The sequence below is a fragment of the Taurulus bubalis genome, assembly GCF_910589615.1.
Source record: "Taurulus bubalis genome assembly, chromosome: 19".
Taxonomy (NCBI): Eukaryota; Metazoa; Chordata; class Actinopteri; order Perciformes; family Cottidae; genus Taurulus; species Taurulus bubalis.
The window spans coordinates 21,110,100-21,132,387 of NC_136607.1; the positions used below are offsets into that span (position 1 = coordinate 21,110,100).

Below are 22,288 nucleotides of genomic sequence, written 5' to 3' on the forward strand. Positions count from 1 at the left end.
TTACCATCTTCATCACCTATACGTCCTGTCTTCATCACCTATAGTTACCATCTTCATCACCTATACGTCCTGTCTTCATCACCTATAGTTACCATCTTCATCACCTATAGTTACCATCTTCATCACCTATACGTCCTGTCTTCATCACCTATAGTTACCATCTTCATCACCTATACATCCCATCTTCATCACCTATACATCCCATTTTCATCACCTATATGTCCCATCTTCATCACCTATACATCCCATCTTCATCACCTATACATCTCATCTTCATCACCTATAGTTACCATCTTCATCACCTATATGTCCCACCTTCATCACCTATACGTCCCGTCTTCATCAAATGCATCCCATCATAAACAGCGGGGTACTTTCCTCCTGCCTTCATCTCGTCATTGTGTCACCATCAGATGCACACATGGCTAGTAATGATATATATTCTTTAAACTTGGTAGAACATTCTATGGTTTGAGACTCAGCAGTTATGGATCATGACATTGAACATAGTGAAGTATAAAAAGTACTAATATAAATGCATGTTAGATGTTGACACCGTGTGGATCTCCTAACAGTCGTAATCATTCCTCTCTCTGCCTTCCAGCCTCATGAAGGGGTGGAAGGCATCTCCTCAGATGGATCAGCTCATTGATCGACGTGGAGGTCGGAGCCTTAAAGTCAGATATATGTTCATATATATTTGTAGCGGCCTTCGCTCTCACATCCTATATAAAGACCGTAATGGACATCTGGGACCCTCTCTGCTCTCAGAGCCATAAACTATTCTCTACTGCAAAGGCTTCAGCGGCACACTCACGTTTTTATATCTGAATCACGACAGCAGAAATACATCTTTCATTCACAAGATCAATATAAAAGAACAAGATGTGTTATTGTTAAATATTGAATGATGTCATCGAAGCTGCTACATATCTGAGTTCAAACTTCACGGTCGGTTGTTTCTTTATGACTTTTATTTTCTCTTCTGCATCATAATTTATTACTGAACGTTCTCCATGATGACATTTGGGTCACCGCCGCCTGGAGGTTCACGCTAAAAGCATTCCTCTCTTCTTCTTCCTCTTCTTCCTCTCTTCTTCTTCCTCTTCTTCTTCCTCTTCTTCCTCTCTTCTTCTTCCTCTTCTTCCTCTCTTGTTGTTGTTGTTCTTCGTTCTCTTCTACTCTTCTACCTTCTCCTTCTTCTTCATCTTGTTGTTGTTGTTGTTCTTTCTCTTCTTCCTCTTCTTCTTCTTGTTGTTTTTCTTCCTCCCCGCCGCCCCGCGCTCTGCCGAGGAGATACAGACACCTTCTCTTTTATTCATGGGATAAGAGCACGGCGCTCCACATACCTGTGACACACACACACACACACACACACACACACACACACACACACACACACACACACACACACACACACAGTGTCTGTGATTTAACTTTGATCTCATCGACCTTGTGGAAGTTAATTATTGGCTTTATGGACGTTTGATAGTCGTGAGATTAATAGCTTTTCTGCAGATATTCTCATTTTTCAAACACAGTGATAATGAAATTACATTTTTTTTAAAGATGGAAATCTCACATATATTAGATCATTTCAGACTCTTTTCTTTACTTGATACGACCACTTTTAGACGCTTTTAGACGACCAGCACAGTTGATTGAGACATGTGGATTCATATGTAGATATTGCTTCATAGATATATCACAGTTAACATTTCCCTACGTTTACTTTATTGTAATGTATTTTACTCTTGTTTATGACAACACTTCAAGGTACATTTAAAATGTAAGAAACACAGGAATATTCTCTTTCCTTCTGCCAGTCCGTTTTTCACTACAGGTTGACGTCCTGTCTGCTGCTCTCAGCTTCAAGCCCATTGGTTCCTATTGGAGACGTAAATTGTTAAAACACAAATGTGTAGTTTCATCCGTTATATAATTTTAACAAAGCAGCTGCTAGTTTTGAATCAAGCAAAGAGTTTGTTGGGGACTATTTAAAGAGGCGGATGCTCATAGGTGTGTTTTTAATGGATCTCTCAGAGGAAGACGAGGCATCAGGGGATGCAAACACAACACTTCAATAGTTTGGTGTTTTGGTGAAGACGTATAGATGATAAGAAGTAAGAGGCAGGGAAAGTTTATTTGTATCACAACCACAAGGTGATTCAAAGTGCTTCACATGAAACCATTAAAAACATCACAACATAATGCACAAGAAAAGAAGATTCAAAATGACTTATTTAAACATTAAAAACAGGCGACTGGGTCTAAAACCTTCTATTTCTGCAGCATTTCCTGCGCTGAACTTTATCTTTTTGACGACCTCACGATGTCTCTGTGTTTCTAATCTCAGCCGTTACTTCAGAGCGTATGAAGTTATTATAACGGAGAGAAATGAGGGTCAAAACTAGGTAAAGAAGCTGGAATGATCCTCTCAGCAATCACCACACAAACCTCTGGAGTCTCTTGCGTAAGAGTCCGGCTGTGCTGCCGGCGGAAGATGTCAACACGCCGTGTGTTTACTGCATGGATTATTGATCACAAGCAGATGTTTTGATTCTCAATGATGAAAAGAACAGAAAGTGAAATAATCAGTGACGATGTAAAAAACAGTTTGGAGTTAAAACGTGGAAATAAAGTCAACGCTTTAACGTTGTCTTTTGTTTGATAAAACCCAACATGTGAAGGGATGATAGTCGTGTGAGGACCGAGTCCGTGGAGAGACGGAGATGTCTGTTTCCTCTGGCGTCACTTTCTTCCATCACTCTTCCTCCTCCTCGTCTTCCTCCCTCCCGTCAGCCCTTCCCTCTGCTAACTGGAGGCAGGCAGGAGTGTGAGGAGAGTTTCAATGACTTGCGCTCACGCTGCCACGTGCACGCTCCTACAGACACGTGCACGCTCATACAGACACGTGCACGCTCCTATAGACACGTTCACGCTCCTACAGACACGTGCACGTCGGCACACACACACACACACACACACACACTCTGGTGTGCATCGCTGCTGCAGACTTGTCAGGAAGTGTATTCACTCTAATCCTAACCTTTCCCGCCGCTCACTCTGACATTTCCTCTTAATCCCGTTCTAATCTCGGCCCCAGAAACCATCATCTTACTGAAAGAAATTTAAAAATCATTCTGGCTCGGGAATATTTTCCTTCCTTCCTTCTTTTTGAGGACATTTAATCCTCGTGAGGATTAAATGTTTCCACACAAGAAGACGTGACGAGGCCCAAAGCCGGCAAAGAGACGCAGCTCTTCAAATCCTCTCTGCTCCTCTTGTGTCTTCTTCTTCTTCTTCTTCTTCTTCTTCTTCTCCTTCTTCTTCTTCTTCTTCTTCTTCTTCTTCTTCTTCTTCTTCTTCTTCTTCTTCTTCTTCTTCTTCTTCTTCTTCTTCTTCTTCTTCTTCTTCCACGCCTTCACACTTGAACACAGACGTCTCTTTGTCTCTTTGTCTCTCTGTCTTTTTGTCTCTCTGTCTCTTTGTCTCTTTGTCTCTCTGTCTTTTTGTCTCTCTGTATCTTTGTCTTTTTGTCTCTCTGTATCTTTGTCTTTTTGTCTCTCTGTATCTTTGTCTCTTTGTCTCTTTGTCTTTTTGTCTCTCTGTATCTTTGTCTCTTTGTCTCTTTGTCTTTTTGTCTCTCTGTATCTTTGTCTTTTTGTCTCTCTGTATCTTTGTCTCTTTGTCTCTTTGTCTTTTTGTCTCTCTGTATCTTTGTCTCTCTGTCTCTCTGTCTCTTTGTTTCTTTGTCTCTCTGTCTCTTTGTCTCTTTGTTTCTCTGTCTCTCTGTCTCTTTGTTTCTTTGTCTCTTTGTTTCTTTGTCTCTTTGTTTCTTTGTCTCTCTGTCTCTTTGTTTCTTTGTCTCTCTGTCTCTTTGTCTCTCTGTCTCTTTGTCTCTTTGTTTCTTTGTCTCTCTGTCTCTTTGTTTCTCTGTCTCTCTGTCTCTTTGTTTCTTTGTCTCTCTGTCTCTTTGTCTCTTTGTTTCTTTGTCTCTCTGTCTCTTTGTTTCTTTGTCTCTCTGTCTCTTTGTCTCTCTGTCTCTTTGTCTCTTTGTTTCTTTGTCTCTCTGTCTCTTTGTCTCTTTGTTTCTTTGTCTCTCTGTCTCTTTGTTTCTCTGTCTCTCTGTCTCTTTGTTTCTTTGTCTCTTTGTTTCTTTGTCTCTTTGTCTCTTTGTCTCTCTGTCTCTTTGTCTCTTTGTTTCTTTGTCTCTCTGTCTCTCTGTATCTTTGTCTCTTTGTCTCTCTGTCTCTCTGTCTCTTTGTTTCTTTGTCTCTTTGTCTCTCTGTCTCTTTGTCTCTTTGTCTCTCTGTCTCTCTGTCTCTTTGTCTCTTTGTCTCTCTGTATCTTTGTCTCTTTGTCTCTTTGTCTCTCTGTCTCTTTGTTTCTTTGTCTCTCTGTCTCTTTGTTTCTTTGTCTCTTTGTCTCTTTGTTTCTTTGTCTCTCTGTCTCTTTGTCACTCAGCACAGCTTGAGACTCACATCATGGCAGAGAGGAGACAAAGATGCGTTTGTCTTTTACTTAATGAGATTTTGAAAGCATGATTTTACTAGTAACAGAGTATTTCTACTTTCCCAAATTCACACATTTTTTATTACTTTTTTTCTTCCCCAATCCAACGGGGAAGCCGTTTATACGGATGAGCAACAGGATTTATCGCTCATTATTCAAACGTGTCGCCGGAGGGAGAAAACACAGACAACTAGAAGAATGCACACAACATTATGAGAAAGGAATGATGAACAAATGTAGAGGCGGAATGAAAGTAAAGTTGACGTGCGATCGATCGGGAGGACGAGACGGAAGCTGCTGCTCACGGTGGGGAGGAAGAGGAGGAGGAGGAGGAAGAGGACAGTGTGGAGGAAGGATGATGCCATCTGCTCCGCTGGACTGGTCACGGCTGTCTGCAGCAGCACCTGTATGCACACACACACACACACACACACACACACACACACACAGACACACACACACACACACACACACACACCTTCACGTTTTGAGTCTTGAACCAAAAGCAGTGCAGATGTCTCTATTAAACATTTATGATATTTACAAAAAACGAGATTAAACTGTTCTGATCCACGAGGTTCAATTAATTAAAACAGATCATATATATATGTATATATATATATATATATATATATATATATATATATATATATATATATATATATATATATATATATATATATATATATACATTCGTCAATGATCCGTTGGTGTTGACGGGAGCTTATTTGCAAATGCTGAAACAGAAACGTGGGCAGCGATGCATCTGGAAGTCCTTTAGATCCTCAGGCATGCAGGCAGTATTTCCCGTTTAAAAAATATTTATTTTTAAGTGTCGTAGTTCATGAACACTCGTTCGGCTCAGACCATTGAATATATTTGATATTCACGTCTGGAGGTGAAGAGGTTGTAATGTTCTTACATCATACAGTGACATGGACACGCCTCCTCAGTCCATATATGGTCACTTCCTGTTCACTGGTTGCACAAAAACAAAATGACGACGGCCAATCCGCCGAGGTTTAGGCTTCAAAACGTCACTACGTCCCATTGTCCCTCAATGCAGCACGCACTGTGGATGAAGACGACGTTCCTGCTTGAACAAATGCACTTATTGTAAGTAAATATAATAAATAATCGTCCTTGCTTTGAGGAGCTGGTTCAGTTGGCGCCGTGTGGGAAAGCTGCGGAACGTTTATGTGCGATTGCGTATTGATTTTTAATTTTTTCCCATCTGATTTCATGCAGAGTGTGGGTCACATCTCCGTCTTTGCGACACGGATCTGTTCATCTTTCCACGAGTCGCGACCCTTCAGAGTTACTGCTGCATGTCCTGACAGCAGGTATTTAATAACGCTGTTAAAGATTAAAGACACATTTAAGGAAACCTCACTCTCCTTTAACCTGTTCTACTTTTAGTGTTGTTATTTTTAAATAATAAATGAGCTAACGTTAATTAACTCTGCCTCCACTCTTTTGCATCATTAGCTGAACAATGTTGTTGTTTAATCCTTAAAAATATGAATATATACGTCGCCCTGAGTTTATTAAATGAACATTCATTTGATAAACGAGACGAGGATCAGCTTTAATGAGGCCGCGTGCTAACGAGAGGCTACGTTTAAAGTGCAAATGATATGGATGCTAACAGGCTTGTTTACATAATATGTGTCAGTGTGTGTGTGTGTGTGTGTGTGTGTGTGTGTGTGTGTATGTGTGTGTGTGTGTGTGTGTGTGTGTGTGTGTGTGTGTGTATGTGTGTGTGTGTGTGAGAGAGCGAGAGAGAGAGCAGGGAGGAGATTGCCTGTCTACATCTGCTCAGAGGTCGTACGCGATTGGTCGGATCAATATCTGCTCTGCTTTCAGTTTCAGCTCGCTGACCCCAAGCTCAGATCAACCGTTAATTCTTTGATAACATCGATCTGCGCAAGTGTGTGTGTGTGTGTGTGTGTGTGTGTGTGTGTGTGTGTGTGTTACCACAGTGAGTCTCCAAGGGGAACGGACATGGCAGACTGGGAATGTATTCCAGATACAGTTGCTGCCAGTCAGTCAGTCTGATGAAGCTCCTCAGAGCCAACTGGTGGAATACAAATGAAATAGTGACAAAGGAGGCGGCGCTCTCTCTCTCTCTCTCTCTCTCTCTCTCTCTCTCTGCTGGCGCTCAGAAAAACACACAATTATGCCAAGGAGCCAATCGTCATTGTTGTCAGGTTCCTCCTTTCAGCGCCGTTGAACCCTTTTTTGTGTGACATTGCTTTACAACCTCAGACGTGATTCTGTTTGAGTCTGCAGTCACTGAGGACGCTTGAATTCTGCCTCCATCTCACTTGAGAGCCAGCAGATAAACAGACGTGTTGTTCTTCCTCCTGCAGTTAACGTACGACACACACACACACACACACACACACACTCTCTCTCTCTCGCGGCGCTAATAGGCTGCGTGGTGAGCGTGTGTTCAAGGTTTCTGGACTCCTGGGCGAGACGCGTTCGTGTCTTCGTACATAAGCGGAGGACGAGCAGCAGACGGAGGAGGAACGCAACGAGAGAGTTTAATGAAATTCCTGGCATCTAATATTCACGGCTTCAATCAGCCGTCTGATAACAAACCTCCATCACCGGTGATGAAACAGAATGCACTCAGAATGATCTGATGCACATTTCTGCATCAGATCATTTCCTGCATTGTCAGGGAATCAAACCAGCAGCGGGATTGTGCCAGTCCCAGAATGTCACTTCATGCCAAGTGGAAGGGTTGAGTTTGTGTTAATGAGAAACACAACAACGTAGCAGAACAATGGAAACAATGCAATGGAACAACTTAATAAGCAACAACGTAACGCAACAAAGTAATGCAACAATGTAATGCAACAAAGTAGCGCAACAACGTAATGCAACAACGTAATGCAACAACGTAATGCAACAAAGTAACGCAACAACGTAACGCAACAAAGTAACGCAACAACGTAACGCAACAACGTAACGCAACAAAGTAACGCAACAAAGTAACGCAACAAAGTAACGCAACAAAGTAACGCAACAACGTAACGCAACAAAGTAACGCAACAAAGTAACGCAACAACGTAATGCAACAAAGTAACGCAACAAAGTAACGCAACAACGTAACGCAACAAAGTAACGCAACAAAGTAACGCAACAAAGTAACGCAACAAAGTAACGCAACAACTTAGCAAACTGTAACAACAGAATGCGACCACGCAGCTTAACAATGTAGCTTAACAACGTAGCACAACAACGTAGCATAACAAAATAGTATAACAATGTAGCATAACAATGCAGCATAACAACGTAGCATAACAACGTAGCATGACAACGTAGCATAACAACATAGCATAACAACATAGCATAACAACATAGCATAACAATGTAGCGTGAAACAACAAATTGTTGCAACCCAGTGTAACTGGAAAACATAAATAACAACTGCTCTTAACTAACTTTCTTGCGTAACGTTACGTAACAAGTTTGAAGGTTTTTAACTTTTCACAGCTGACACACAGCGGCCTCCTGGGTTTCAGTCCCGCTAGTTTGATCCGACCCACCAGAGCGGAGCTTTATGCAGACCAGACAGTCCACATCCTCTCAGCCATCAGAGACTTATTTTTGAGAAGGAAACCATCTCATTTGATAAAACCAGCTGGGCAACGCTGTTAACGTTAGCGTTAAGTGCACTTCCCTCTTTGGTCCAGCATAATGTATAATACTAGTAATATGATGTATAATACATATTACACAATACAAAATGTTGTGTGTGTAACTGGAGGTCGATGCTTCAGCACATTCTTCAGGATGAACCTCAGAAGGAGGTAATGCAGTAAAAAGAGATCAAGGAGAGGTTCGCCCTCCTCGGTGCTCTCGGTTCCATTAACAACCTTCTCACCTCAGATCAGAACCAATGGAACTCTTTACTGGTCTCCTGAAATCCTCCTGATTATGGTGAGCTACAGTAAAAGCCTCCAGTGTTCTACAAAACCAGCCGGCGGTCCCTTTAATCCCTCCTTTGTGATCGGGAGGTCACCCGGATATCACCACACCGCGGGGAGTCGCCGTACAACTTATTCCATCTCCCTTTGAAACATCAAGGCTTCTCCCAACAGGAAGGTGTGCGATCAGGGGACGCGACCTTTCAGGTCTGGACCCCAAGAACAAACAGCCAAACCAACAGCAGCCAGTCTCCATGTGTTGGGTCCAACAAGCAGAAGACCACCGTGTCGTGGTTTTGTTGCCTTTCGTCTGGTTTCACCAGAATCCGACCTGGTGGCTCTGATGAGGATCTTTAAAAATACTCTATAGAACCAGACCATCTTCTCTCTTGTGGTCTGGTGGTCTATAGAGGACCAGGACTACACTGAGGTCTATAGAGGACCAGGACTACACTGAGGTCTATAGAGGACCAGGACTACATGAGGTCTATGGAGGACCAGGACTAGACTGAGGTCTATAGAGGACCAGGACTTCACTGAGGTCTATAGAGGACCAGGACTAGACTGAGGTCTATAGAGGACCAGGACTAGACTGAGGTCTATAGAGGACCAGGACTAGACTGAGGTCTCTAGAGGACCAGGACTACACTGAGGTCTCTAGAGGACCAGGACTAGACTGAGGTCTCTAGAGGACCAGGACTAGACTGAGGTCTATAGAGGACCAGGACTACACTGAGGTCTCTAGAGGACCAGGACTACACTGAGGTCTATAGAGGACCGGAACTACACTGAGGTCTATAGAGGATCAGGACCAGGATTCCTCCCTTTTGGATTCTGTGTTTTTTAAAGCAGATTTGTTGTAGAAGCCGAAGCCGAGAACACTTCACATGAATAAATGAAAAACAAGACACCACATTGATTGTGTGTTTTCTCACCAGTACTGCCTTTCAGGAGGAATCCTGCAGAATAAAGAAAGACCTTTGTAGTAATGAGAAGCAGCCTGTGATTGATCTCACAGCGGAGCCGGTCCTCTCTCCCCGGGTCCTGGTGGTGTTGTGAGTTATCTCTGCAGACAGCAGGTTTGTGTTTCCGTCAGTACTTAAGACCTTTGTCATTCCCTCTTATTATGTTTAACGGGTTTGATGCTCGCTGCCTCTTCGCTCGTCCCAGTCGTGTCACATGACCTTTCAGAGCCGTTATCCTGCAGCACTTCACTGCTCGTTACTCTGCTTGTGTTGCGTCACCGCCGCAGTGAACGTCTCTCAGTTGGTTTGGAAAACAAGCGCTGGCTAATTTCACACATTATTTCCTCACTCCGGTTGAAGCCGCTGGTCTCTGGGATCAGCTGCTCAGGTTTCTTTGAGTGGAATAAAGATCTGTAACAACCAAACATAACACTTTAAATGAAGTCCAAAGGATTAAAGGATTTTATACCTCAAAGTACACAGAAGAGGAATCTGCTGCCACAAAGCTTGATTGTGTCCTGATCTCTCTCTATAATGATCATAATGATCTTAACACATTCTGAGTAACACACTCTGAGTAACACACTCTGAGTAACACATTCTGAGTAACACACTCTGAGTAACACACACTCTGAGTAACACACACTCTGAGTAACACACTCTGAGTAACACACTCTGAGTAACACACACTCTGAGTAACACACACTCTGAGAAACACACTCTGAGTAACACACACACTGAGTAACACACACTGAGTAACACACACTGAGTAACACACTCTTAGTAACACACTCTGAGTAACACACACTGAGTAACACACACTCTGAGTAACACACACACTGAGTAACACACACTGAGTAACACACACTCTGAGTAACACACTCTTAGTAATACACACTGAGTAACACACTCTGAGTAACACACACACTGAGTAACACACTCTGAGTAACACACACTGAGTAACACACACTCTGAGTAACACACACTGAGTAACACACACTGAGTAGCACACACTCTGAGTAACACACACACTGAGTAACACACTGAGTAACACACTGAGTAACACACTGAGTAACACACACTGAGTAACACACACTCTGAGTAACACACACACTGAGTAACACACTGAGTAACACACACTGAGTAACACACACTGAGTAGCACACACTCTGAGTAACACACTCTGAGTAACACACTCTTAGTAACACACTCTTAGTAACACACACTGAGTAACACACTCTGAGTAACACACACACTGAGTAACACACACTGAGTAACACACACTCTGAGTAACACACACACTGAGTAACACACTGAGTAACACACACTGAGTAGCACACACTCTGAGTAACACACTCTTAGTAACACACTCTTAGTAACACACACTGAGTAACACACTCTGAGTTACACACACACTGAGTAACACACACACTGAGTAACACACTCTGAGTAACACACACACTGAGTAACACACTCTGAGTAACACACTCTTAGTAACACACTCTGAGTAACACACACTGAGTAACACACACTCTTAACACACACACTGAGTAACACACACTCTTAACACACACTCTGAGTAACACACACTGAGTAACACACTCTTAGTAACACACACACTGAGAAACACACACACTGAGCAACACACACTCTGAGTAACACACACTCTGAGTAACACACACTCTGAGTAACACACATTCTGAGTAACACACTGGGTAACACACACTTTGGTTTGTGCCTCCGTTTGGCTCCTCCTTCATGTGTTTGGCTCCTCCTTCAGGTGTTTGGCTCCTCCTTCAGGTGTTTGGCTCCTCCTTCAGGTGTTTGGCTCCTCCTTCAGGTGTTTGCCTCCCTGTTCAGCCACAGCTAACGGGTGTTAGCGTAGCGCTATATAGATAAAGTTGTTTCAATATCCCACTAAACATGGAGGCTCTCATCTCTGGTTTTGTTATCTTTATCGTGTTGGCAGAATATTTTTTCAGGAAGCATTTAGAACTGACAATCCTTCTCCCTTAATTGGTCTCCAGTGTGTGTGTGTGTGTGTGTGTGTGTGTGTGTGTGTGTGTGTGTGTGTGTGTGTGTGTGTGTGACGGGTTGGAGCAGAACGAGCAGAACCACACCAGTGACTTCCTGTTGGACCCTTGGGAACACGACCCCAGAACGTTCCGTGAACGGTGTTCCTGAAGGGCCTCATAAACCTGCGGCCCACATACGGTCCCGTTAGCTTCCTGTCTGGAATCACCGCTTCAGATGAATAATTAAAAGCCATTACTGTCCATAACCGCTTTACAAGACGAATGTGCTGCGTCTACGTTCACTGATGAGAGCTGACAGACGCTGGCTTTTTATTTTTTAGGTTATTTTGATGTAAATGTGCCGTGACGTTCTCTGTTGTGACAGTTTGATGAGGCGCTCAGCTTTAAGACGGGAGGCTTGTCACACAGTGAGTACATGAGGCTGAAGGACCAGTGATGTATTGAAGATAATAAAGAGGATGGAGCAAGGGATTACATCACCTTATAGTTGAGATATAAATGTACATCTTCTTTCCTTCAATAATCACTGTTTTAAACGGACAAAAAAACTGTAGATTTCAAACACTAAGTTGTATTTATTGAAATGAAGGAGAGAGAATGCAGCTTTAACACATGAAGCATAGACTTCTATACAACCAGAGGAGTCGTCCCCTGGTGGTCTGGAGAGAGGATGCAGCTTTAACACATGAAGCATATACTTCTATACAACCAGAGGACTCGCCCCCTGGTGGTCAGGAGAGAGGATGCAGCTTTAACACATGAAGCATATACTTCTATACAACCAGAGGACTCGCCCCCTGGTGGTCAGGAGAGAGGATGCAGCTTTAACACATGAAGCATATACTTCTATACAACCAGAGGACTCGCCCCCTGGTGGTCAGGAGAGAGGATGCAGCTTTAACACATGAAGCATAGACTTCTATACAACCAAAGGACTCGCCCCTTGGTGGTCAGGAGAGAGGATGCAGCTTTAACACATGAAGCATATACTTCTATACAACCAGAGGAGTCGCCCCCTGGTGGTCAGTAGAGATAATGCAGCTTTAACACATGAAGCATATACTTCTATACAACCGGAGGAGTTGCTAACACTTGAAAGATTGGTCAAGGTTGAATACAATGAGTGAACGCAAAGTCCATCTGCTTCAGGGACATTCAAGTTTTGGAATCTGAGCAAAGTTGTTCAATGTCTTGAAAAGATGTATACGTGTGTGTGTGTGTGTGTGTGTGTGTGTGTGTGTGTGTGTGTGTGTGTGTCTCAACATCTGCTGCTGAGTGGCTGCCTAAATAATGGCAAGCTGTGAAAGCTGAAATGAGTTTCTTGATGGCGGCGGTTTTGACACGTTGAGCGATGGTGCAGGTGCATGCAGAAAAAAGAAAAGGAGCAAAACATAATAATAAAAAAGGCTTTATTTTCTGTCTGCAGATAAAAAAAACACAGAAGAAGAATAAAGAAAAGCTCCGGTGTTGTCGACAACGCAGAGAGGATATTTTACCGTCTCGGTCGAGATGACAGGCGCTCGTGTTTCTGCTGCGTAAATGACACGAGATGTTCAGTGTATGTTGTGGCCGCAGTGTGTGTGTGTGTGTGTGTGTGTGTGTGTGTGTGTTTGTTTGTATGTAAATGCTGCTCTGTGCTGTTTTTGAACTAAGCTGCTGGAGATGGCATTTTAGCATGCACGGCAGAGCGGATTGCCTGTCTGTGCATTTCTTCTTCTTTTTTTTTAGCTCCCTCCTCCTCTTTGCTCCTGTCATGCTGAACTGCCCTGTGTCTCCATGCACCAGTGTGTGTGTGTGTGTGTGTGTGTGTGTGTGTGTGTGTGTGTGTGTGTGTGTGTGTGTGTGTGTGTGTGTGTGTGTGAGCTCCACTGGGCTCTGGCTGTGCCGGCTAGATAACCCAGCTCCTGATAACCCGGCTCCAGCAGGACGGTGACAGAACCACCAGAGTCGAGGCTCCAGGGCATTAAAAAAGTAAAAAAGTAAAAAAAAGAAAAGAAAAATAAGTTGTGTCTTGACAAATGATTTCTCCCACTCTGCCCAGATAAAGAAGTCCCCGCGGCCTCCTCTTCCTCACGGCCTCCAGCAGTGACGAAGGAGGGCTCCGGCTCTCTGGTCCCGGCGGCGCTGAAGGGGGGCGCGCCCTCCGCCCGGCCCCAGAACCTGCTGCCTCTGCTGGGCCGCGGGCTCAGCCTGGCCTCCCTCCCCGGGGGTCGCTCTCTGGAGCATCAAAGCGGGGGATTACTGAGGAGGGCGGAGCCTCTTCCCACACACACACACACACCTGAGCAGGAGGAGGAGGAGGAGGAAGAGGAGGAGGTCACCACCGGGGTCACGATGCTGGACATGGACACGGAGACGGACTCGGAGACGGAGACGCCATCCTCAGGTACAGATAATATTCATACTCACAATTCATCCTATTTTATTCTCAGATAAATCTCATGATTTCATATTCTCTCACCATCATCAGGCAGCTTGTCTCATCTTATGAGAGAGTTATTCCTCATCTCTCATGTGTTTTGAGACAAAAATCCAGCGACTCAAGTCACTTTCCACTCGTTACACGAAAACAGTCATTTCAAAATGAATTTAGGAAAACATCGTAAATTGCTTATTAGGTTTAAGAAAATATTGTAAATGCTTAGTTGGGTTTAAAAAAGATTGAAAATTCTTAGTTGGGTTTAAGAAAAGATCGTAAATACTTAGTTAGGTTTAGGAAAAGAACGTAAAAACTTAGTTAGGTTTAAGAAAAGATCGTAAATACTTAGCTAGGTTTAGGAAAAGATCGTAAATACTTAGTTAGGTTTGAGAAAGGATCGTAAATACTTAGTTGGGTTTGAGAAAAGATCGTAAATACTTAGTTAGGTTTGAGAAAAGAACGTAAATACTTAGTTAGGTTTGAGAAAAGATCGTAAATACTTAGTTGGGTTTAAGAAAATATCGTAAATACTTAGCTAGGTTTGAGAAAAGATCATAAATACTTAGTTGGGTTTAAGAAAAGATCGTAAATACTTAGTTGGGTTTAAGAAAAGATCGTAAATACTTAGCTAGGTTTGAGAAAAGATCGTAAATACTTAGTTGGGTTTAAGAAAAAAACGTAAATACTTAGCTAGGTTTAAGAAAAGATCGTAAATACTCAGTTGGGTTTAAGAAAATATTGTTTTATATTATATCTATATAATATTGTTGGTGTTAAAATAGACAGAAGATTGGTTACTTTACAGCGCGGGAGAACAAACAGCCTTCTTGTTCATCACAGCTCATTAATTTCTACGAGCGGATGAGAGCGACTTGCATCCGGTCAACGTGTTTTATGAATTATGGGATTATGAGCGATGAGCCCCTGACAGCGATTATTCACTTCCAGTCATTGTTACCTTCCGGCTTCCTGCTGCGGAGCCGCTTTGATCCTGTAATTCACATCATTAATTACACACAGCGGGGTTCAGCTCACATGAAGGATTACAAGCCAGGGTGGAGAGCAAGAACAATAAATCATAATTCATAAACAAAGCTCGTGTCTCTCAGCGCTGCCGAGCTGCACGCTGAACTTCTCCGACCCCGAAGGATACATCGACTCAGCCGACGACCCGCCGCTGCCCGACGGCCCCGTGGTGCACTGCACCTACACGGTGACGGTGTACACCGGGTACGGGGTGGAGCTGCAGGTACACACACACACACACACACACACACACACACACACACTGCACCTACACGGTGACGGTGTACACCGGGTACGGGGTGGAGCTGCAGGTACACACACACACACACACACACACACACACTGCACCTACACGGTGACGGTGTACACCGGGTACGGGGTGGAGCTGCAGGTACACACACACACACACACACACACACACACACACACACACACACACACACACACACACACTGCACCTACACGGTGACGGTGTACACCGGGTACGGGGTGGAGCTGCAGGTACACACACACACACACACACACACACACAGCTGGACACCAGGTGTGTGTGCGTCTGATCTCAGGTTGAACTCTGCCTCCTAGTGGCGGCTGCTGGTATGTCTGCTACTAAATAAACAATAAACATAATGAGAAAATAAAACGTTTTGCAGAAGGGATGAATATCGAAAACTCTTTACAATAATAAATGTAAAGCAATATGTACAAAAATCATGTAATTGATTTTTATATATATATATATATATATATGTTAAAAAGATATATTTAAATTACATACAATATATAATACATTTAAAAATATATATTTTTATTTGAAACATCTATTGTAATTGTTTTATATTTTACATATTTGTATATATTATTCACTGTAGGAGACAATAGTTCATTCATTGTATGAAATATCAAAATCAACACGTTATAAAAGAACATTTTATACGATTAAAAATGTCTATTTAAGATGTCTAATATGAATAAAGTGTCATTGCTGTGATCTGTTTGTCTGCATGCTGATGTTTCTAAATGTTAACGAGACGATTAAAACAGAAAATAACTTGCAGCTGAATTCTCGATGAGACCCTCCGGCTGACATATTTAACGAGTAGATATCAACATGGAACTCTCCAGATGATTAATGACATCAACACATCATTATTTTCTATTACAAATTTTCTGAAATGTGATTTTTTTTTTTTGTCTGCACATTTTCATACATTTCCAGAACATGAAATGTATGACATTTTTTTAACATATCATAGTTATTTTTTTGTAACATATCATAGTTTAAAACTAAATGTCTAAACTAAATGACATCTTTTCCTAAAGAGACCTTCTACAAAATAAAAGCACCATTCAGGCGTATTGACTACACTGTTAAGGTGGAGGTGTGTGAGGTCAGCAGCTCTTCCTCTGAGAGGTCACCTGACTCCTCTGCAGGTGAAGAGCGTGAACCTGTCGGAGGGCGAGCAGCTGTCCATCCGCGGCGCCGATGAGCGCGGCGCCCTGCTGGTGCTGGCCAATCACACGCTGCTGGTGGAGGGTCAGGTGATCCGCAGCCCCACCAACACGCTGTCCGTGTACTACCGCTCGGCGCCGGAGGCCGGCATGGGCGTCTTCCAGCTGCACTACCAGAGTGAGTGTGTGTGTGTGAGTGTGTTTGTATATGTGTGTGTGTGTGTGTGTGTACATGTATACAGCAAATATGAATATGCATGTGTGTGTGTTTAATATAAATGCACCATACATTAGTGTAGTGTGTGTTCTCGTCAGCGCCCTGCAGGGAGTGTTTGTACTCGTGTTCGTGATAATTGCGCAATCAAAAGTCTTCTCACCGAATCACTTAGCGCTGATTGAGTCTGTTGGGTGAAGTGGCTGATGGGAAATCTGATTAATTGGATCTCATTTAATTAGGAGGCCGAGGATGTGTGTGTGTGTGTGTGTGTGTGTGTGTGTGTGTGTGTGTGTGTGTGTGTGTGTCAGCCCATACTGTTCCATTAATCAGAGTTCTAGAAACACCTTCAGAGGAAAAGTAGCGTTCAGGGAATGAAAACATGCAGAAACACAACCAGGTATAATATTATTAATTTCAGCTCATAACGATTATTTAATTACAATTAAATCCATTAAAATTCTCCGTGGGGAGTTTTATTTCTCAAACAGATGAGAAACGAAAACAACGACTTAGAGCTCGTTTACTAAACGCCTTAAAGCTGAATTAATGAAGTAAGAATGTTTTCTCTATATTTAAAGCATTATGAATATTTATACTTATATCATTATGAATATGTATGCTTATATCTTTATAAATATTTATATTTAGTTTAGTGAAGTGAAGTTTAATGAAGTAAAGGGAAGTGAAGTGAAGTTTAGTGAAGTTTAGTGATGGGAAGTGAAGTGAAGGGAAGGGAAGTGCTTATTGTCATGAGCACCGCCCCCTCTCTCCAGTCTTCAGGCTGAGCTGCTCGCTGCCCAAGAGGCCTCACTTCGGGGAGGTGTCTGTGCTGGACCTGCTGCCTGGAGGCACGGCCCGCTTCCACTGCCACATGGGGTTCCACCTGCAGGGGGCGCCGCTGCTCACCTGCCGCAACGCCTCCCTGCCGGTGTGGAGCGGCAAGGTGCCGGCCTGCAGAGGTGAGTGCTGCTGGAGAGGAGCTTTCTATTGGCTCTCCTCTGTAAGGAGAGGAGGCTTTATATATAAAGAACATATATACAATATATAATAATATTCTGTTCATAAACACGTCTTCATTGCGCCTTTATATGAGTAAAAGTGACGTCCTGCTCTGCAGCTCTTTGCGGCGGCTCGGTGAAGAACGCCACCGTGGGCCGGGTGCTGTCGCCCTCGGCCCACCACGGGCCCAACGCCACCCAGGACCGGTCCTGCTCCTGGTCCCTGGAGGCCCCCAAGGATCAGAGGCTGCACCTGCACCTGGAGAGACTGTCCCTGGGAGCCACTGACCGGTAGGAGGGCGTAACCGCTTCAGGCCTTTATTGGATTTGTTCATTTTTTTATTTTAATTTTAATCAGCGGGCCCCGCGGGGCTCTAGAAGTGGGCCCCATTGGGCTCTAGAACCGGGCCCCATTGGGCTCTAGAAGCGGGCCCCATTGCCCTCTAGTACCGGGCCACGCGGGGCTCTAGAACCGGGCCCCATTGCCCTTAGAACCGGGCCCCGCAGGGCTCTAGAAGCAGGCCCCGTGGGGCTCTAGAAGCGGGCCCCACAGGGCTCTAGAAGCGGGCCCCATTGGGCTCTAGAAGCAGGCCCCGCAGGGCTCTAGAAGCGGGCCCCATTGGGCTCTAGAAGCGGGCCCCACAGGGCTCTAGAAGCGGGCCCCATTGGGCTCTAGAAGCAGGCTCCATTGGGCTCTAGAAGCGGGCCCCATTGGGCTCTAGAAGCAGACTCCATTGGGCTCTAGAAGCAGACTCCATTGGGCTCTAGAAGCGGGCCCCATAGGGCTCTAGAAGCGGGCCCCAGGGCCTCACCGTGTCTCCGTGCCTGCAGGCTGGTGCTGTGGAGCGGGCTGGACGCCGGCTCCGTGGTTTTGTTCGACTCGGGTCGGGGGGGCCAGATTCCCTTCGAGGGCGTGATCAGCGAGGGCCCGGCCGTGAGGATCCAGTTCATCACCGACCGGCCCGACCAAAACACGGGCTTCAACATCCGCTACGAAGGTACCGAGATATCATAAGAATATTTTTAATATTTCTATAATCAGAGGGATCACGTCAGCACGGCTCCGGAGGGTCAGGCGGGATCGGTAGGAAGCGGAGCTGAAGCTCTCGGTCTCTGGAGGGACGAGAAGAAGGAACCAGCTTTCATAGTTTTAATATTTAATATTTAATAAACCTGTTTTCCACTCAGCCTTCGAGCGCGGCCACTGCTACGAGCCGTACCTGCAGAACGGGAACTTCACGACCTCCGACCCGCTGTACGGCGTCGGGGCCGTGATCCAGTTCACCTGCGACCTGGGTCACGCGCTGGAGCAAGGCCCGCCCGTCATCGAGTGCGTCAGCGCCAGGGACCCGTACTGGAACGACACGGAGCCGCTGTGCAAAGGTACGTATTAAGTACTGTATTACTATATATAAACCTTTAGCAATGCATCAATAAATGTAATACAATATTATGATATATATGCCTTTTTAAGATTTAAATTGTGTTGTTTATTAGAGTTATTACTTGAGTTTGTGTCAGGGTTTCTTCTTCATTTAATTTGATATATATTTATTTGTTTGTATATATCTATATATCTATATATAGATATATATCTATATCTATATATATATATATATATATATATATATATATATATATTGTGTTCCAGATGGAGTGCAGTAACATTGTATCTTTATCTGCAGCTCAGTGTGGAGGCGAGCTGACGGGCCCCGCTGGAGTCATCCTGTCGCCCAACTGGCCCGAGTGGTACGGGGAGGGGGAGGACTGCAGCTGGAGGATCCATGTGGGGGAGGACAAGAGGGTGCTGCTGGACGTCCAGCTGTGAGGACACACACACACACATCTATCTATCTATCTATCTATCTATCTATCTATCTATCTATCTATCTATCTATCTATCTATCTATCTATCTATCTATCTATCTATCTAGATATCTATAGCACTGGTTCTAATGCATACTTCAGTCTTTAGTAGATTTATGATGCATCATATTTACCCAAAAGAACCAACAACCTGCAGACATAATGGTGTGAAGCGACCGTCTGGAGGCAACAAACCCGCCTGTGGGTTAAACACTCCACAGCCTGTGGAAGAAAGCAGCGTTTAGCCTCTGAGGTCACATGGTCTCTCCCACAATGTCGGCCGTGAGTCATCATCATCATCATCATCACCAGCTGATGATGCACTTCTCTCCCGCAGGCTGAACATCAGCGACAGCGACATGCTGACCATCACCGACGGCGACGAGGTCACGACCCGCATCCTGGGCCGCTACGTGGGAGGAAGCAGCCCCTTCAAGCTCTCGTCCAGCACGCCCGACCTCACCGTGACCTTCCACTCCGACCCGGCCGGGCTCGTCTTCGGCAAGGGGGAGGGCTTCATCGTCAACTACATGGGTGAGACACACGAGATATATACAACTACATGGGTAGTTGTATATATATATATATACTACAACAATATATATAGCCTTCAGGAAGCACAAGTTATATACAGACGGGTTATGAATGAGAGGATCATGCTGCCGTTGTTCTACTAGTTTCGTATCGTCTACTAATCTCATAAAAAGACCAGTGGCGGGCCGTGGATTCTGTACCTACGGCTGCTGTTTAACAGCCATTGGTTCCTGAAGACATATAGTCTTAGAAACACACATATACAGTATATAACAATTATTGAAGTACAGTAAAAAAAAAAAAAAAAAGTACAATATGTACCTCTGAGGTGTAGTACAGTGAAAAGTACAGAGTGGATGTGATTTGTTGAAAAAAATAAAAAATACAGAATAACGCAGCATCTTCATCCCTTAATTCTTCTTCATTACATCTTCTTCATTAACCCCCCCCTCCACCCCCCCCCACCCCCCCCCCCCCCTCACTCTGCCCTCATTGGATCGCGTCCCGTTTGCCTCCAGCGCCTCACAGTTCACACGCGGTGAAAAAAGCTCACTTCACTCGTCTTCCTTCATGACGCCGCACACGCCCTCCGAGGGGCGATCGAGTGGAGAGCATGTCTCGCTCTCTCTCTGATTGCGTGTGTGTGCGTGAGTGTGTGTGTGTGTGTGAGTGTATATGTGTTTTCGCTCTCGTAATAAATTGCCTCCTCACACACGTTCAAGCTCGAGTCAATACGATGAATAATTGATCCAAGAACCTCAATTTACAAATCCCTGAAGGCCGATTATAATGTACAGTGTAACGCAATGCTGTACGCTGCCGATCCATCATCAGAAAGACACACACACACACACACACACACACACACACACTAGGAGTACCAGTAGGAGGCGACTTATTTCTGTCCCTCTTAAAACAGCATAAATAATATGAATGTTCAGTATCTTCTTCTTGGCATGCGAGGAGCTTCTGCTCTTTTTTTTTGTTCGGGCCGGTTTTCCACTCGAGACGTTGGAATCCACGGAGCAGCAACACATGCATGAAAGAGGAGAGAAACACAAACCGTCTGCAGCTGATTTAACGGCACTAATTGATTCTTGGCGGGTAATTAATGCACACAAGTTTAATTTTTTCAATCCTTAAAAAAGATAAACTCGTTAAGATTCCTTCAAAACAAATCTCTTCTTCACCAGTTTAGCTTTTCCCGCCTGCAGCATTCTCAGACTCACGACAGTTTAAAGAAGAAAACATTATCTATATATCTACATTACCCAGAATGCAACGGTTCCTCCGGATTTGTTTTCATTGTTTCGTGACATCCCTTGAAGACATTTATCCGACTCCCTCTGGAGACACTAAAGACTTCACGCTCCCTCACACCTCCAACACCTGGAGTTTCCCTTTGACAGCAAAATCAGGATCATTAAAGTATGAGAAAATTATAAAAACATATGCCTCATGTCTTAAAGCTGCATTATCCCTAGTGTCCACCAGGGGGCTCGCGGGGCTACACGGTGATTGACAGACACAACCACGGCTTCCTCACAACCCTCTTGTGTGTTTTCACTTCATGAAAGTGAAATGTTACACTTTTGGTCTAAAAATCACGTATTCAGCGTTGGACTCAAACCTCTCACGTCACTTCTGGTTGCAAAGGAAAACCAAGATGGCGACAGGAGGCTTCAAAACAGGCAAATCAATGAGGTCACGGCTCTACAGCCACCTCTTATACACATAAACAACAGACTTACTCTCCATAGCGGACGTTGTCTCTTGTATTTGCTTCTTCTCCAACATAATGTTCTGATCCTTGAAGCTACAAAGTGAAAAGCTGAACCTCGTTCCTTATGCCGACTCATTGATGGATCTGAAGGCAGAGCTTCGGGTTTTCATCGTATTCAACTGGGAGAAGAAGCTCCACTGGTTTTAAGATGGCGGGAAAAAATCAAAGATCAGAAGAATATTTGACTGGAAAAGATGTTGAGAACGATGAAGAGGACGATGAAGAGAGCGATGAAGAGAACGATGAAGAGAGCGATGAAGAGGCGATGAAGAGAGCGATGAAGAGCGATGAAGAGCGATGAGGAGGCGATGAAGAGAGCGATGAAGAGAACGATGAAGAGGCAATGAAGAGAGCGATGAAGAGAACGATGAAGAGGCGATGAAGAGAGCGATGAAGAGAGCGATGAAGAGAACGATGAAGAGAGCGATGAAGAGAGCGATGAAGAGGCGATGAAGAGGCGATGAAGAGAGCGATGAAGAGAACGATGAAGAGAACGATGAAGAGAGCGATGAAGAGAGCGATGAAGAGAGCGATGA

General features: G+C 44.2%; 1 protein-coding gene across 1 annotated transcript in view; it reads left to right on the forward strand.

Moving 5' to 3' along the window:
* The window catches only part of sez6l (seizure related 6 homolog (mouse)-like), a gene marked incomplete at both ends in the record, with an annotated part of 41,792 nt that overhangs the window by 13,727 nt on the left and 5,777 nt on the right, over positions 1-22,288 (forward strand). Inside the window, 10 exons of the mRNA XM_079235271.1 lie at positions 13,499-13,707; positions 13,928-13,934; positions 14,986-15,125; positions 16,337-16,532; positions 17,345-17,530; positions 17,689-17,860; positions 18,401-18,567; positions 18,758-18,952; positions 19,255-19,393; positions 19,773-19,969. Of these exons, the coding sequence (XP_079091397.1) occupies positions 13,499-13,707; positions 13,928-13,934; positions 14,986-15,125; positions 16,337-16,532; positions 17,345-17,530; positions 17,689-17,860; positions 18,401-18,567; positions 18,758-18,952; positions 19,255-19,393; positions 19,773-19,969 (1,608 nt within the window). The remainder of the gene's footprint in view (positions 1-13,498; positions 13,708-13,927; positions 13,935-14,985; positions 15,126-16,336; positions 16,533-17,344; positions 17,531-17,688; positions 17,861-18,400; positions 18,568-18,757; positions 18,953-19,254; positions 19,394-19,772; positions 19,970-22,288) is intronic.